General features: G+C 37.6%; 1 protein-coding gene across 1 annotated transcript in view; it reads left to right on the top strand.

Moving 5' to 3' along the window:
- The window catches only part of PNOC (prepronociceptin), a 53,912-nt gene that overhangs the window by 35,122 nt on the left and 3,612 nt on the right, over window positions 1-15,178 (top strand). The window contains exon 3 of the mRNA XM_051975749.1: window positions 10,395-10,895. Coding sequence (XP_051831709.1) covers window positions 10,395-10,847 — 453 coding nt within the window. The 3' untranslated portion in view covers window positions 10,848-10,895. The remainder of the gene's footprint in view (window positions 1-10,394; window positions 10,896-15,178) is intronic.

Here is a 15,178-nt window from a genome sequence, read left to right as displayed (position 1 = left end):
TCTTGTCATATTGTACAAGATAGAACATTGTTTTCTGAGCTTGCATATAATCCTCTCTATGACAACGTCTGTCATTTTGTAGCCTTTTTTTGGACATAAAAACATTAAATTGATACCTTTAGAGAACATTTTACAAAACCTCTTAGATCCCTTCTGAGATTGTAGCTAGAAACTGTGAGACAGAATCAGTCAAAAAGAACCTTATTGACTATCTGGTTCTACCTTTACTGGAGCACAAACACTATTTATAAATCTCCAGCTACTCAGTACCACTGTCCTCCTTACAGTTCCTCAAACAAGATGCTCTAATTCCCAAATATGGTTATTTTTATTGATTTTCCCATGCCTGGAATACTCTTCCTCCCTCATCTCCATCTATTAGCTTCATTTAAGTTGTAGATAAAAATCCATTCTTCTATAGGAAGCCTTTCCTGATATTTACTTCTAATGCCTTCCCTCTGCAGAATATTTCAAAATTTACCTTACTTATTTAGCTTGTTTGTATATAATTGTGTGTTGACTCACCCATTGTGGGAGGGAGTTGAGAGAGAGGCAGAGAGCTAGAAAGAGAGAGCAAGGGAGGGGAGAGAGGGAGACAGAGAGACAGAAAAAAAACAGAATGAAAGAGAGAGAAGAAGGAAGAAGAGGAGGAGGAGGAAGGGGAGGAGGAAGAGGAGGAGAAGGGGAGGAGGAAGAGGGGGAGGAGGAGGAGGAGGAAGGGGAAGAGGAAGAGAGGGAGGAGGAAGAGGAGGAGGAGCAAGAGAAAGAAGAAGAAGAAGAAGAAGAAGAAGAAGAAGAAGAAGAAGAAGAAGAAGAAGAAGAAGAAGAAGAAGAAGAAGAAGAAGAAGAAGAAGAAGAAGAAGAAGAAGAAGAAGAAGAAAAGAGAGGGAAAGAGAGGGAAAGAGAGGGAAAGAGAGAGAAAGGGAAGAATCATGTATAACTATTTGTATGCTGACTCTCCTTTCTTCCTATTCCCAGTATCTAGCACACCAGGTGCTTAATAAATGTATATTGACTGACTGACTTCCCTTCAACTTCCAACTAATTCTGACCCCTGGAGCAAAGAAAAAACTTAACTAATCCCTCTTCCACATGACAGTCTTCAAATGCTTGAAGGCAACAATCATGTCATTCATTTTCTCCTCTCCAAGCTAACCATCTTTATTTCCTTGTAGGGCATGGTCTTCAATCTTTTTATCATCCTGGTACTCTTTCTTTCATGGCCATCATTTTAAGCACAAGGCACAGAAAATAGAGGAGAAAAATTATTTCAAAGCACAATTAAATTCAATTTTTACACCAGTTTATATCCTTGCTTCTTCTAGTGTTATTAATTGACTTGCCTATCACTAGTTACTACATTTTAGGCAGTATTTGAACTCAAGTCTTTTCGAATCTGTCTGCCTCTCTCTCAACCATACCATCTAACTGCCTAACAGGGAAAAAGGAATATTTTCTTTCTATGCAACAAAAAACATATTGTGTTAATTTACCATCATTCTTTAAGAAAATCAATAAATACAAGGATAATGGACAGTCAGTAGATATTATTTAGGCTTTCAAAAAGAATTGGAAAGATAATGCATCAAAACCAATTAAAATATTAATGATGATACAGTTAGAGACAGCTCCAAGCTTGGAGTGAGGAAGATTCATCATCCTGAATTCAAATCCAGCTTCAGACACTTACTAGCTGTATGATCTCTACCCTATTTGACTCAGTTTTCTCATCTCTAAAATGAGCTGGAAAAGGAAATGGCAGACCATTCCAGTATCTCTGCCAAGAAAACATCAAATGGGGTCATGAAGACTCAGACACACCTTAATCAGCTGAACAGCCCCAACCCCTTCTTTCCACACACTGCCATTTGTCCATATCCTTCCTAAAAAGTGGTACTTTAAATGCAAAACAGTGATCAAATACGATCTGACCAGAGTGAAATTTGGGAAGATTGCCACCTTCTTGTTTCTGAATATGAAAACTGTTAGCATAGGCTTTGATTTTCTTAACTTTTTGGACTTGTTTTCCCATGCTATTAACTCCAATTGAGCATGCAATCCTCTCAACCCCCTATCCCTTAGATGTTTTTGTTCTCAATCCATTATGTTGTGGTTGCCTGCCCGAAAGCTCAGATTGTAATTTTTCTGCCCACTCCTACAGTCTCATGGGACCTTTCTGCCATTTATCTCTGTCAGCTTGGCATTTTATTACCCAGAAGAATTTGTCATCTGTGAACCTGGAAATTTCATTGCAATACTTCTTCTAGATCATTTATAAAAATGTTAAATGAGACCAGTTCCAGTACCAGGCACCAGGGTTTTCCATTTTTAACTCTTCTCTAGCCAGAGAAGTATCTTTTTGTTCCCCAGTGTTGTTCCCCAGTTTCCAACTCCATAGTGACCTAAAAGTGTTTCTACCCATCACAAGGGAACACAGGGGCTCTTTAGAAAGACATTATTATATAATGGAAGGAACAGTGCAACCAGGAAGCCAAAAGATATGACTTTTGAATTTTGCCTCTGATACTTCTTAAACATATGAGTAGATAAGACATTTGGCCTTTTTGAGTCTCAATATTCACATCTACAAAATAGGTATAATCCTTTCATTACTTGCCTCACAGATTATTTTAAGGAAAGGACTTTGCAAACCTTTTAAAGAGCTATAGAAATGTAGCTATTAATATTTGGTTTTGATGCATTATCTTTCCAAAGTCTAAATAATATCTACTGACTGCCTATTATCCTTGTGTTCATTTATCCTCTTAAAGAAGTCTGGTAAATTAATATTATGTTTTTAATCATATATAAAGAAAATATTCCTTTTTCTGCCAGGAAGTTAGATAGTATAGCTGAGAGAGAGCCAGACAAATTCAGGAAGACAAGTTCAAATCTTGCCTAAAACATAAGTGATGGGCAAGTCAATTAGTAATACTAGAAGAAGCAAGGCTATCATTAGTGTAAAATTTAATTATAATTGTACTTTGAAATAATTTTTCTTCATCCTCTATTTTCTTTGCCTTGTGGATAAAAAAAAAAAATATGCTGCATCAATTGGGATGACTTGGTTATCCCAATTGGTCACTGCAACCCGAGGCACATCTATCGTTAAGCAAATTCTTGTTACTCTTCTGTATTTTTCAATTGGCTCTGACTCTCCATGACCTAATTTGGGGCTGTCTTGGCAGAGATACTAGAGTGGTTTGCCATTTACTTCTCCAGCTCATATTACATTGAAGGCAACTAAGTAAAATGGGGTTAAGTGACTTATCCAGAGTCACACAGATAGTGAGTTTGAACTTACAAAGATGTTCTTCTTGATTTCAAGCCTCTGTGGCACCTAGTTGCCTTTTGAGCAAGTTTACTGGGGGAAAATAAATAAGTTTATTGATGTGCAATAACCCTTAAACATTTTTTATATATCTACTGTTATTATTATGAGCTGTGGGATCCTAAGCTAATCACTCAATTTCTGCTTGCCTCAGTTTCCTCATCTTTAAAATGGATACCATAAGAGTATCTCCCTTTCAGGGTGGATAATTGTAAAGCACAGTACTTGGCACATAGTAGGTGCTATAAAAATGTTAGTCCTTGTTATTCTTACCCATACCCCCCACCTTCACAAAGAACTATCTTTTCATATCCTTTTTGGGGAGGAGTGAAACTTGATTATTATCATTTCGTAGCCATTTCTCATTCAGTTTTGATTGTTTTATTTCTTTCTTTTGCAGTGTTGTAGCCATTGAATCTATTGTTTTAATTCTCTGTATATTTTTTTTACTATGTCAGTTCTTCCCATGATTCTCTATATTCATTATGTTCATTTCTTACAATGCAATAATATCCCATTACTACATGTTGAAGGGCATCTATGTTGTTTCCAATTCTTTGCTACCAAAAAAGAAAATGCTAAAAATATTTTGGTATCACATAGCATACCAGGCATTTCTTTGATGAACTATTCATTTTTCCTTGCTTTAATTATAGTCCATAAGATTTTTTAATGTTTAATTATTTTATTGTCAACTCAACAAACACTAAAATAAAATTCATAAATAAAAACAGAAAAAATTTTTACATGAAACCATAAATCTCTATTACATAGCTTATTTCTCCTTTTTAAGTATATAATTCAACATAAAATTTTCAAAGCTGTCCTTGTTGATTTCCTTTTTTGTTTTCAAAATCCTTGTCTTTCTTTTTAAAAGATTGAAATAATTTTTTAAGAAATCTTTACTTAATGAGTTTACCATATTTGCCAGTCAGAGCTTAAATTACAATTTAAGTGAAAAGTCCAGTTTTGCTGAGTTGATATAGTACTAAGAAAAAAAGTTCTCTGTATTCTAATTAGATTTTGATTTGGGACTTCAGCAAATGTGTATGGAAATTTTCTTTGAAGTATTTTCTCTTTTTCTGCAAACTTTTTAACTGTGCCACTATAAGTACTTCTCAAGCCTCAGTCTGACAAGCTATTCCAGAAAAAGACATTACATAGTATTTCTTGCTATTGTTATCTTTTGTTTAGATACCAAGGTATTGGTCACTGCTTGTATTTGTGCTCGATTATCCAGCCAAAAATGTCTTTTCTCATACACCTGGTCTTGGGCTTTCTTGACCTAAATCTTTCAACATTGGTTTTGTTTGTTCTTAATATACAATGTTATTATTGCATAAATTGTTCTCTGGTTCTGCTCACTTCATTCTGCAGCAATTCATACAATTTTTCTTAAATTTCTCTGGAACTGTCCTTTTCATTATTTCTTGTCATAAGATGATACTCCATTGCATTTAAATTCATATATCATTATTTGTTTAGCCATTCCTCTATCAATGTATATCCTCTTAGATTCTAGTTCTTTGCCACTATAAAAAGAACTGCTTTAAATATTTTTTTATATATGACTCCTTTTTCCTCTTTGAGTTCTAGGATGTTGGTTAAATAGCGGTAATGCATCAAAGGGTAAGCAGCATTTAGTAACTTTAGGGGTATAATTCTATATTGTTTTCTAGAATGTTTATTGTCTAGAATGCCTATTTACAATTCTATCAACAACTACCATTAACTGTCTTACCTTGTTTTGTTTTGAGAATGGATCTTTTTATTCACCTAGAAGGAAGTAGAATGGCCACCCACATCTAGATCCCAATATTGATCAGTTTAGAAATTTTTAAAAAGCTGTGTTGTCTCTAACCTGGACCGGTTCTTCCCTTCTCTAGGCATCCTGGTAGCCATCTCTTCCCAGGGACTCACTATTTCAATGCTAGATTTAGTGAGGACATTTAATTAGCTTTGGCCCTACTTCAGTTCAGAATGTCTGAAATCAAGTGATCTATCAGTCTCAGCTTCCCCTAGCAGCAAGGATTACATGTATTTGCTACTGGGCCCAGCTATTTTTTTCCTTTTGTTATCCTTTTCTATCTGACTGTGAGATGGAGTTTCAAAGTTGCCTTAATTTACATTTCTTTAAATGTTAGTGGTCTGGAGAAGTTTTCATGTAGTTATTAATGGATTTCTTCAAGCACTGCCTGTTCATATCTTTTGAATATCAGTTGAGGAATGGATCTTGTTCTTATATATTTGAATAAATTTTTATATAGCTTGTATATCAGAGAAACTTGACAAAGATTTTACCTCAATTAATCCTTCTAATTTAACAAGATTAACTGTACAAAACCTTTTTAATTTTATGCATCATTTTATCATCAGTGGTTCTTTTTATTTCTTATTTGGTTGTGAGGTCTTCCTTTACTGATACTTGTCAAAAGTATTTCTTTGCTGCTCTAACTGGTGTATGACATTTACATTTAAATCATTTATCCATTTGCAGCTTATCTTGGTATATGGTATAAATCAACTGGTCTAAACCAAAGATTCTTAAGTGTGGGGTTGCAGTCCTATATGGGATCATGTAACTGCATGTGGGGATTGTGAAATTATGACTTATTATCAGTAAATGTTTCATTTGTGTACCTATTTTATACATAAATATGCCCAAGATTGTGTAAAAATTTCTCAGGCAAAAAGGGGTCCTGACTGGAAAATGTTCAAGAAGCCCTTCCAGGGGTCCTCAAACTACGGCCCGAGGGCCAGATGCGGCAGCTGAGGATGATTATCCCCCTCACCCAGGGCTATGAAGTTTCTTTATTTAAAGGCCCACAAAACAAAGTTTTTGTTTTTACTATAATCCGGCCCTCCAACAAATCTGAGGGACAGTGAACTGGCCCCCTATTTAAAAAGTTTAAGGACCCCTGTGCTGGGTCTAAACTAATTTTGTGCCAGATTACTTTCAAGTTTTCCTAACAATTTTTGTTGATTAAGGATTCTTTCTGTAGTTGGAGTCTTTGGTTTTATCAAACACCATGTTACTGTTTACTGCTGCATTTTATGTGCCTAATCCATTCTTATTGGCTTCTCTATATTTTAACCAGTACCAAATGGACGCAATAATTACTGCTTTGTGTATATAATGCTTTGTGTTAGGCCCTCTTTCTTCCTTTTTTTACCATTATTTCCCTTTAGATCCCTAATATTTTGTTCCTTTGGATGAATTTTGTTCTATTTTCCTTGCTCTATAAAACAATCTTTTGGTTAATTTGATTGATGTGGTATTGAATAAGTAAGTAGGAAATTTAAATCAGGTGAATTATCAAGTCACTGAAACATTTATCTCCATCTCTTGGGTAAATTTCTTAACCACTTTTGTTATATGCATTATTTTTCAAGTCCATTTGGGGACTTCTATAATTCCAAAACATTTTTTCTTCTCAATATATTAAAAAATTTATCATAGTTCATCATAATTCCTTTCATGATAAGACTTCTGAGCTCAATGGAAAAAAATTCAACAAAACTTTTTTGGGTTAATGTTTTGTAGAATGAAATGCCCACATTTTATAGGTTCATCCAGACTTCTCACAGCTATTTTAATATAGCCTTAAATTAAAAGTGAGTTTCATCAGTAAAATTACCATTTTCTAATCTTTAATTACTCCATTATTTATATTATTTGGACAATAAAGTATAAATGGCATACCCATGACAAGTATTTTTTCTTCATATTATTTTTAAAAATTGATGTTCTCACTATTCTCTCAGCTTTAAGAAATCTTTATCATCATGAAGAGGAATCAGAAATGACCCCTTCTGCTGTCAGAACCCTCTAGAGTTCTTCATTTTCTAAGGTTTAATAAGGCTGTTTTATAAAAACAGGTTTTGCATTATTGGTGGTGCTTTTTTATCTTCTACTGAACTTTTCTTTGTGCTTTACTGTAACTTGTTTTGTTATGAGTTTGAATGGCCCTTGAAATGCTTGACTTCTCTAAGCCAACAGCTAGGATGCTATTTATAACAGTCACGGAAGTGTGCTCTTTAAGGGCTATAGTATATCTTTGGAGTAATATCCATTCTCAAAAACTATAGAATTAAAAAACCCTACAAAATAACTGGTATAGCCAAATGAAATCCTATCAAAATGATTACTTGGCCCAAACAATTCTCAGGCAATGGCTTAACCCCAGGATGAGGAATCTTTTTTTCTGCCAAGGGCCATCATTCATGGGTCATACAAAATTACCAACTTACAGAACTCTGGCAGTGGCAGGTAGCATGTCCCTACCTCTCAGCTCAGCATCACCTGCAGGTGATTTTGCAAATGACTTCACCGGCCTGCTGGCCCATGGATTAATCTCTTTCATTCTTATTTTCATGGTCTATAAAATGGAGCAATAATACCTCACAGAGTCTCCTTTTGTAAATGAGATAATATACGTAAAACTCTTTGAAGACCATAAAGTGCTATGTGAATGCTAGCTGTTATTAGTATCTGTTACTTTGCTCAGACCCAAAGCCTTTGTAGTTGCTTAGAAGCTTTTAGCTTTGCCATAGGCTGCCATGATCCAAGGTTGCTATCATACTATGGTGGAAGAAGGCTTGTGAAAAGACTTTAGGTTTTAAGAATTTTTTTCTGAAAGAAAGAAAAAACTAAGCCCTGTGCTTTATCCATCATTTGCTAGCACATAAATTGAAGTCTTACCTGTACTGTCAAATACATTGTTTTCCTTCATAGATGATGACAAGTAAAATCCAGAGGAATAAATTGCTTCTGCTGTGTCTGGACAAAGCTAGAAATAGGCTTAGGTATATATTTTTTCTGGTTTAAAGAATCAACAAACTTCCTTGGAGTCAAATGCAAGCTTTGTTGTGTTCAGGAGACTGAAAAGGGGGAACCAGACTGTTCAGTTCTCCATACATCACTTTTGGGGAATAGGCAGAGGCAGTGACAGTCTGAGGGTGGAATTTCAAGGGGTAGAGAAGTCACACTGTGGAAAATTCCTCTATTATTGCAGATCACCACCTCTTCTGTAGCCATCTTAGAGAGTTACTCTGCCTGGGGCAGGAACAAGATGGGTGATTGGCTCTGGGTCACATAGAAGGAGGCTATGATTCCAGGGCTGGCCCTCTATCCACTAAGTCATGTTTCTTCTTCAGTGGTGGAACAAGCAAAGGGAACCAGTTAAAACTCCTTATGTGGACTTGACTTTTTCATGATGAGCACAAAATAATAAAAGTAGCATTCATATAGCATCTTAAGGTTTGCAAATCATTTTACAAATACTATCCCATGTGATGCTCCTATTGAGGAGGCTTGTGCTATTATTATCCCCTTTTATAGACACAGATAAAAGTTAAGAGACTTTGCAGAGGCTCCTACAGTTTGAGAAGGGATTTGAATTCAAGTCTTCTTGACTCCAACCCCAGGTGGTTCCCTCCATTGTACCACTTAGCTGCCCCTAAACAAAACAAACATATGAGGATTTTTATACACATGTGGTTTTTTCAAAGCATTAAATACCCATATGAGCAACTAAAATTATTTAGTCATAATTTACATTTAAATTAATTTCAACACATAAAGTATCATAACAATTATTCAAGCACCTCCTCTCCTATAAGTCCTCTTTAAGATTCTTTCTTAATTTATTCTCCTTTGCTTTTCATTTTTTATGGTTATAATTAGCATTCATTAGAGATAGCTACATTTAGAGCACTTAGGTGGCTCGGTGGATCAGAGTCCCAAATATGTGTCAGGAAGCCTCACCTTTGGGAATTCAAATCCACCTCAGACCCTTCCTAGCTGTGTGATCCTGGACAAGTCACTTAATCCTGTTTGCCTCAGTTTCCTCATCTGTAAAATGAGCTGGAGAAGGAAATGACCGATCTCTCCAGGGTTTTTGCCAAGAAAACCCCAAATAGAGCCACAGAGAGTCAGCTCAAAAACAGCTAAGGCAAATAGGTTTAAGTGACTTGCCTAGGGTCATACAGCTAGTTAAGTGTCTGAGGCTGAATTTGAATTCCGTTCTTCCTGACTCTAGGACCAGCACTCTATCCACTGGGCCACTTACCTGCCTCCACATGAATGCCTGTTATCTGTTTATATATGTGTGTGCATATAAAATAAAATAGGCTGCTACGAAAATCATTGTTCAGATAGCTGCCTTGGTTTTGGTTTTATTTATTTCTTACTTGCTATGAGGCAGCAAGAAAGCATAGCGGATAGAGTCAGATTTAAAATTAACAAGACCCAAGTTTGAATCCTTAGACACTTAGCAGCCATATGTCTCTAGGCAACATCTCTCGGCCTCAGTTTCCTCATCTGGAAAATGGAGATATTAGTAAGACCTACTTTACCAGGTTGTTGTGAGAATCAAGCAAGATAATACATGTAAAGTGTTTTATAAATGTTAGTTATTAATATTACTATTACTTCTAGAGTATATTCCAAGCAATGGAATTATGGGTTAAAAGATAATGGTCAGGGCAGCTAGATGGCGCAGTGGATAGAACACCGGCCCTGAAGTCAGGAGGACTTGAGTTCAAATTTTACCTCAGACACTTAACACTTCCTGGCTGTGGGACCCTGGGCAAGTCACTTAACTCCAACTGTCTCAGAAAAAAGAAAATCATGGTCTATAATTTTTAAGATCAATTGGTCCTTCCCCAAATACGTCCAGCTCTATTTACAAGAACGTGATGCTCTATAATCATATCCATCATTCTCCTTTCAGCTTAAGTCTCCAGTGTAGGGATTCATACCCTGAGAATTTGGTTGGGGAAAAAATACATCTTCCTTTCAGTAAAATGGGTTTCTTTTAGTAATAATGCGTATTTTGTCTTGTGCTTAAAAAAACATTCAGGAGAGAACCCTAGGTTCTAAGCCGCAGAAAGGTTAAGAAGCCCAGTTGCAGCGTTGCGGACGCCCGGCCGCAGAGCTCACGCGGAAAATGCGGCCCCCGACACCTGCGCGGAGATGCCGGGTTAGGGAGGAGGGCCTGTCCCAGCTCCCCCCGCACACCGGGGCTGACACGAGTGCCTTTTCTCTCCCCCTCCCCCACAGGAATGCATCTCCCATTGCGAAGGGGGAGACCTCCCCGGCGCTGTCTGGGGCCCCTGCGCCAAGGCCGTGAACAGGGGGCCCTGGCACCTCGGGGCGGCCGGCCAGGCCGCGGCGGCCTTCTACCAGCCACGAGCGATGGAGGCCATGGAGGCGCCTCCGTCCGACGGCCAGGCGGAGGCCAAGAACCGCGTGTCCCGCATCAGGAGCCTGTTCCGCGGCCCCGAGCCAGAGGCGGCAGCAAGCTTCGGGGAGGCAGGGGAGGAGATGCAGAAGAAGCTACAGAAACGCTTCGGGGGCTTCACGGGGGCCCGGAAATCTGCCCGGAAGCTGGCCAACCAGAAGCGGTTCAGTGAGTTCATGAGGCAGTACCTGGTCATGAGCATGCACGCCAGCGAGCGCCAGCGCCACGGCCTGGCTCCAGGCCGCACCCTGCGCCAGAACGTCAGCGTGTAGCCCCGAGGGGAGCTCTCTCCCGGCTGCACTGTCCACTTCAATCCATGAGTGAGTCGGCCATTCCCCCGGGGGGGGGAAGGGGGCCTCATTCATCCGGCTCGCTCGCCAGCCCCCCATCCTGCCGCCATCCTCTCCCTCCTGGGCCCCCGGGCCTGGGAGAGCCACCATCGTCCTTGCCTCTGCCAGGAACCTGGTGGCTACAGGCACCAGCGGGAAGACCCTTTTATGAATCCAAGTTTTGGGTACTCCCCCTTGAGTTTACCTACCCCTGCCATTTAAAGCCTGGTTACTATGGAGATAATGGCACTCTGTTAGGTAAATCCATTCCTTTTCCCTCCAGGAGTTAAGTTACTATGGGGACTGTTAATAGTGAATCAATTCTCCATATCAAGTTACCATAGTTACCATTTGGCTCACCTTTCCCTTGGAGACGCTATCTCTAAGGAGCCATTAGCTGGAACTCCCCCTGATTTTCCCCTGAGGGGTCTGGTGACTGTGGTAATGTTTTGTACGACTTCCCCCTCAAAGACCACCTGCAGTTCTCTAGCCTGGGACCCTCCCCTCCTTACCCCTAATCTCTCAAGGACACTGGTCTCCATGGAAACCACCAGACCTCTCATTCCAGGACCATACTTAGAGCTGTTTTTTTTTTTTTTTTTCCTTCCTCCAAAGTGTCTGCCCTGCCTCTTCACAGGTGTGGATTAACTTCTAGACGCAGGCTGTCTTGCGGGTTTCTGATAACAAGCCACTAAAGTGGGTTTTGAGGGTGAATGTTCAGTTTTTTCAGCGTTTACTAGAAAAAGAGGTGTGTTTGGTCGGTTTTTGAGCTTTTTAGTTCCCAGTTGTGCTTTTTCTCCTCTTGCCTATACACTCTAATTCCCGGCTCCTTCCTGAGCCTCTTCCTTGTTCTCTTCCTCTTGACCCATTCTCATGCAATAGCATATATGTGTCCTAACTATCTATGAGCTTATCAGACAAACAGATCAATTTGAATCATTTCTGATTGAAACTATACATAGCCAGCTTTCACAGCCATTACAATTTTAGGATTATTTACAAAATGCATAGCTATTTTCCCCTAGATAATCTAACATTCAACCAGGACAAGTGCATGTATTACCATTCCTATGTGGAATTCTATCCAGTTGCATATCTATATGTCTAATTTCAAGGGTCCAGATCAACCCTGCACAAAATTTGAAGAACTCTTTAGGGACATTCAATGTTGTCAAAAAAATTTTTTAATTAACAAAATTAAGAAAAGTCCTGTTTACATGGGAAAGTAATTCTACTATAATTCAAAGGCTTTAGACCAAGATTCTCAAAATCTGAATGTCTCACTTTGACTTTTTTTGTTTTGCTCATTCTGATGGTTGCAAATCAAAAGTAACTTGACATGTGATTTGACAATAACCCTCTCTTTCTAAATGTCAGCTTGTGCATTTGCTTTTATTGGCTCCATAAACTTAGCTATCTGTATCTAGGGAGAGGCTACATAGCTATTTACCTCAGAACATGCTTATTGGCACAAAATCACATTTCCAAATGCAGACTTATGTACTAAATTGTACTGAGACTAGTGCCAAGTTGTTTTTTTTCCCCAAGTAAACTGTATGACTAATTCTTGACCCCCTGAATTTACCTGTGCATTCTCTCTCTTGGAGTCATTCCAGTGGATCCTTGATATCATTAAAGGACAAAAGTTCTATTTTTTCCCTAAGCAAAAGTTCACAGTATAATTTGTTTGTACAATGCTTAAGGCCATTGTTCAGCAAATCTTTCAAATCTCTTCTGTGATCAATCCTTTTTTAAAAAAATTGGAGCTTTATTGAAAGGCCTGCAGCTTCAGGTCGATTTCTGTGCTCCAATCTAACTTCCTCTTCTTTAATTGAATGCAGTTTAACTCACATTATCAGGAAGCAATAAACACTATGTCTATATCTTGGCTCACTGTCACTCTGGATTTTGAGGAATCCAATTTCCCAGGGATTTGGAGATGGGAGATGGTGTACCTTCTTCATTTTCCTTTAGGAGATATTGTCAAAGAAAAAATATTAACACCCTACTCTTCCTTCTAGGCATAAGTCCACCAGAAAGAATTTTTATGAATGTATGATTATTCTAAATTCAGAGAAAACTGTCCAGACTGACAGTGTTTCTTCATCCTCTTGGATATCTCCTTCCACTAGTTACTTTAAAATCATATTTTGTAGAATACTTGAACAAGCAATATTTCAGTTGAGAGCCCAAAGTTTGCTTTGTTAGAGAGAACAACAGTTTTTAACCTTCAGTCCATCCTTGAAAAATAGTTTTCCTGAGAGCATTCAATCTGTCTTTGACTACTCTCTTCAAAGATTCTCCTTTCCAGCTGGTCAATACCAACCTAACTTTCATTAACTGAAGTAATCAAAGAGAATTCTGCTTTCTCCTAGGTAGATCATTACTCTAATTGTTCAAGGTAGATCAGTCAGGAGTCCCTTGCACTTCTCTGGTAACTGCCTTAATTACTTCATGGGATGAGTCCTTCCTCAGCTGATCAAAGAGATGGGAGCAGTATATTGTTTCAGAATTGATACAGAAAAACCAATCAGTTCTTTGTCAGATTAGCCCCAAAGCTTTGGACTAAGAAACTGTTAAATGTTTTCTTTAAAATATTTCTTTAAATATTTGCCAAAGGTGAACAAGGGAGCATTTTACTCTGCTTTCACAATATGAAGTGCCCCAAATCCGGAGCCTGAGAGCACCATGATACATAATATTATTCAATAAATTGAGTTTGAAGCAAAAGGCCTTTTTCCATGATGTACTTCATACAGAGAAAAACCTAAGCTCAAGTTGATCCCGATTTTTAATTGTATTTTTTTCTAAAATGCAAACTGGATGGATCAAAAATTCAAGAAATTGAATCTTGAATCTAATGCAATACAAAATCTTTAGTAATGTTTTAAAGTTCATGTTTGAAAACCATACCCAAATAGCCCATGTTCCACCTGCTAAATGTTCATTGGCACACACCTCCCCCAAACTCTCAATAAAAATTCCTACATCACAAACACATATAAACAGGACACTCATAAATATGCACTAATATAAAATACTAGCTCAAATAGGGAAACTTGGATAAAACCCAGAGAGAGAAAAAAATATCCTGGCTTTTTCTATAGAGGAAGTTTGGGGAAACTGAGTCAGGGACTCAATGTTTCAGACTTGACAGCCTTATCATCTTCTTAACTCTCCTTTCCCCCTAGGGGGCATTTCTATCCAGATAGAGTGAAAATTTTCTACAACATAAACTTGGTTAGAGACACACATTCTGCAAACAAATAGTTTATTCACTAAAATCATGGAATGGACTTCAGAAACCTCCTATTCCTATGCTGATTTCACAGATAGAAAATTTAGTGACATCTAGTTTTTAAATACATGCCAAAAGAATAAAAGACAGACTAGCTTAATGGCAAGAATACTGGAGCAAGAATTTTAAAAAAAAAATTTAAATCGTTCAAAAGACTTATTTTTAGTTCTATTTATTAGTTGTATGATCTTTAGCATAACACCTAACCTTAATGCATCTGTTTTCTCATCTGTAAAATGTAGATGATAATATATACATTACATAACTTCAAAGATGTTATAAAGATCAAAACATTAAGTATAATGGATAGATAGAGCAGTATAATTGTAAGAGTGCAGAGCAAAACTCTCTAAGTTCATTTTGTCCCTTCAGTGTTCCTATCTTGCTAAAGGGTAGCATGGATAATGAAGCACTATCTATATTAAACATATATGCACCAAGTGGGGTAGCATCTAAATTCTTAAAAGAGAAACTAAGAGAGCTGCAAGAAGAAATAGACAGTAAAACTATAATAGTGGGAGATCTTAACCTTGCACTCTCAGAATTAGATAAATCAAACCACAAAATAAATAAGAAAGAAGTCAAAGAGGTAAATAGAATACTAGAAAAGTTAGATATGATAGCTCTCTGGAGAAAATGTAATGGAGACAGAAAGGAATACACTTTCTTTTCAGCAGTTCATGGAACCTATACAAAAATTGACCATATATTAGGACATAAAAACCTCAAACTCAAATGTAGTAAGGCAGAAATAGTAAATGCATCCTTTTCAGACCACGATGCAATGAAAATTACATTCAACAAAAAACCAGGGGGAAGTAGACCAAAAAATAATTGGAAACTAAATAATCTCATACTAAAGAATGATTGGGTGAAACAGCAAATCATAGACATAATTAATAACTTCACCCAAGAAAACGATAATAGACATCATACCAAAATGTATGGGATGCAGCCAAAGCGGTAATAAGGGGAA

This window comes from Antechinus flavipes, chromosome 2 (genome assembly GCF_016432865.1).
Source record: "Antechinus flavipes isolate AdamAnt ecotype Samford, QLD, Australia chromosome 2, AdamAnt_v2, whole genome shotgun sequence".
NCBI classification, from domain to species: Eukaryota; Metazoa; Chordata; class Mammalia; order Dasyuromorphia; family Dasyuridae; genus Antechinus; species Antechinus flavipes.
The sequence above is the reverse complement of the archived record's forward strand: the minus strand, read 5'-3'. Positions and strand labels throughout refer to the sequence as shown.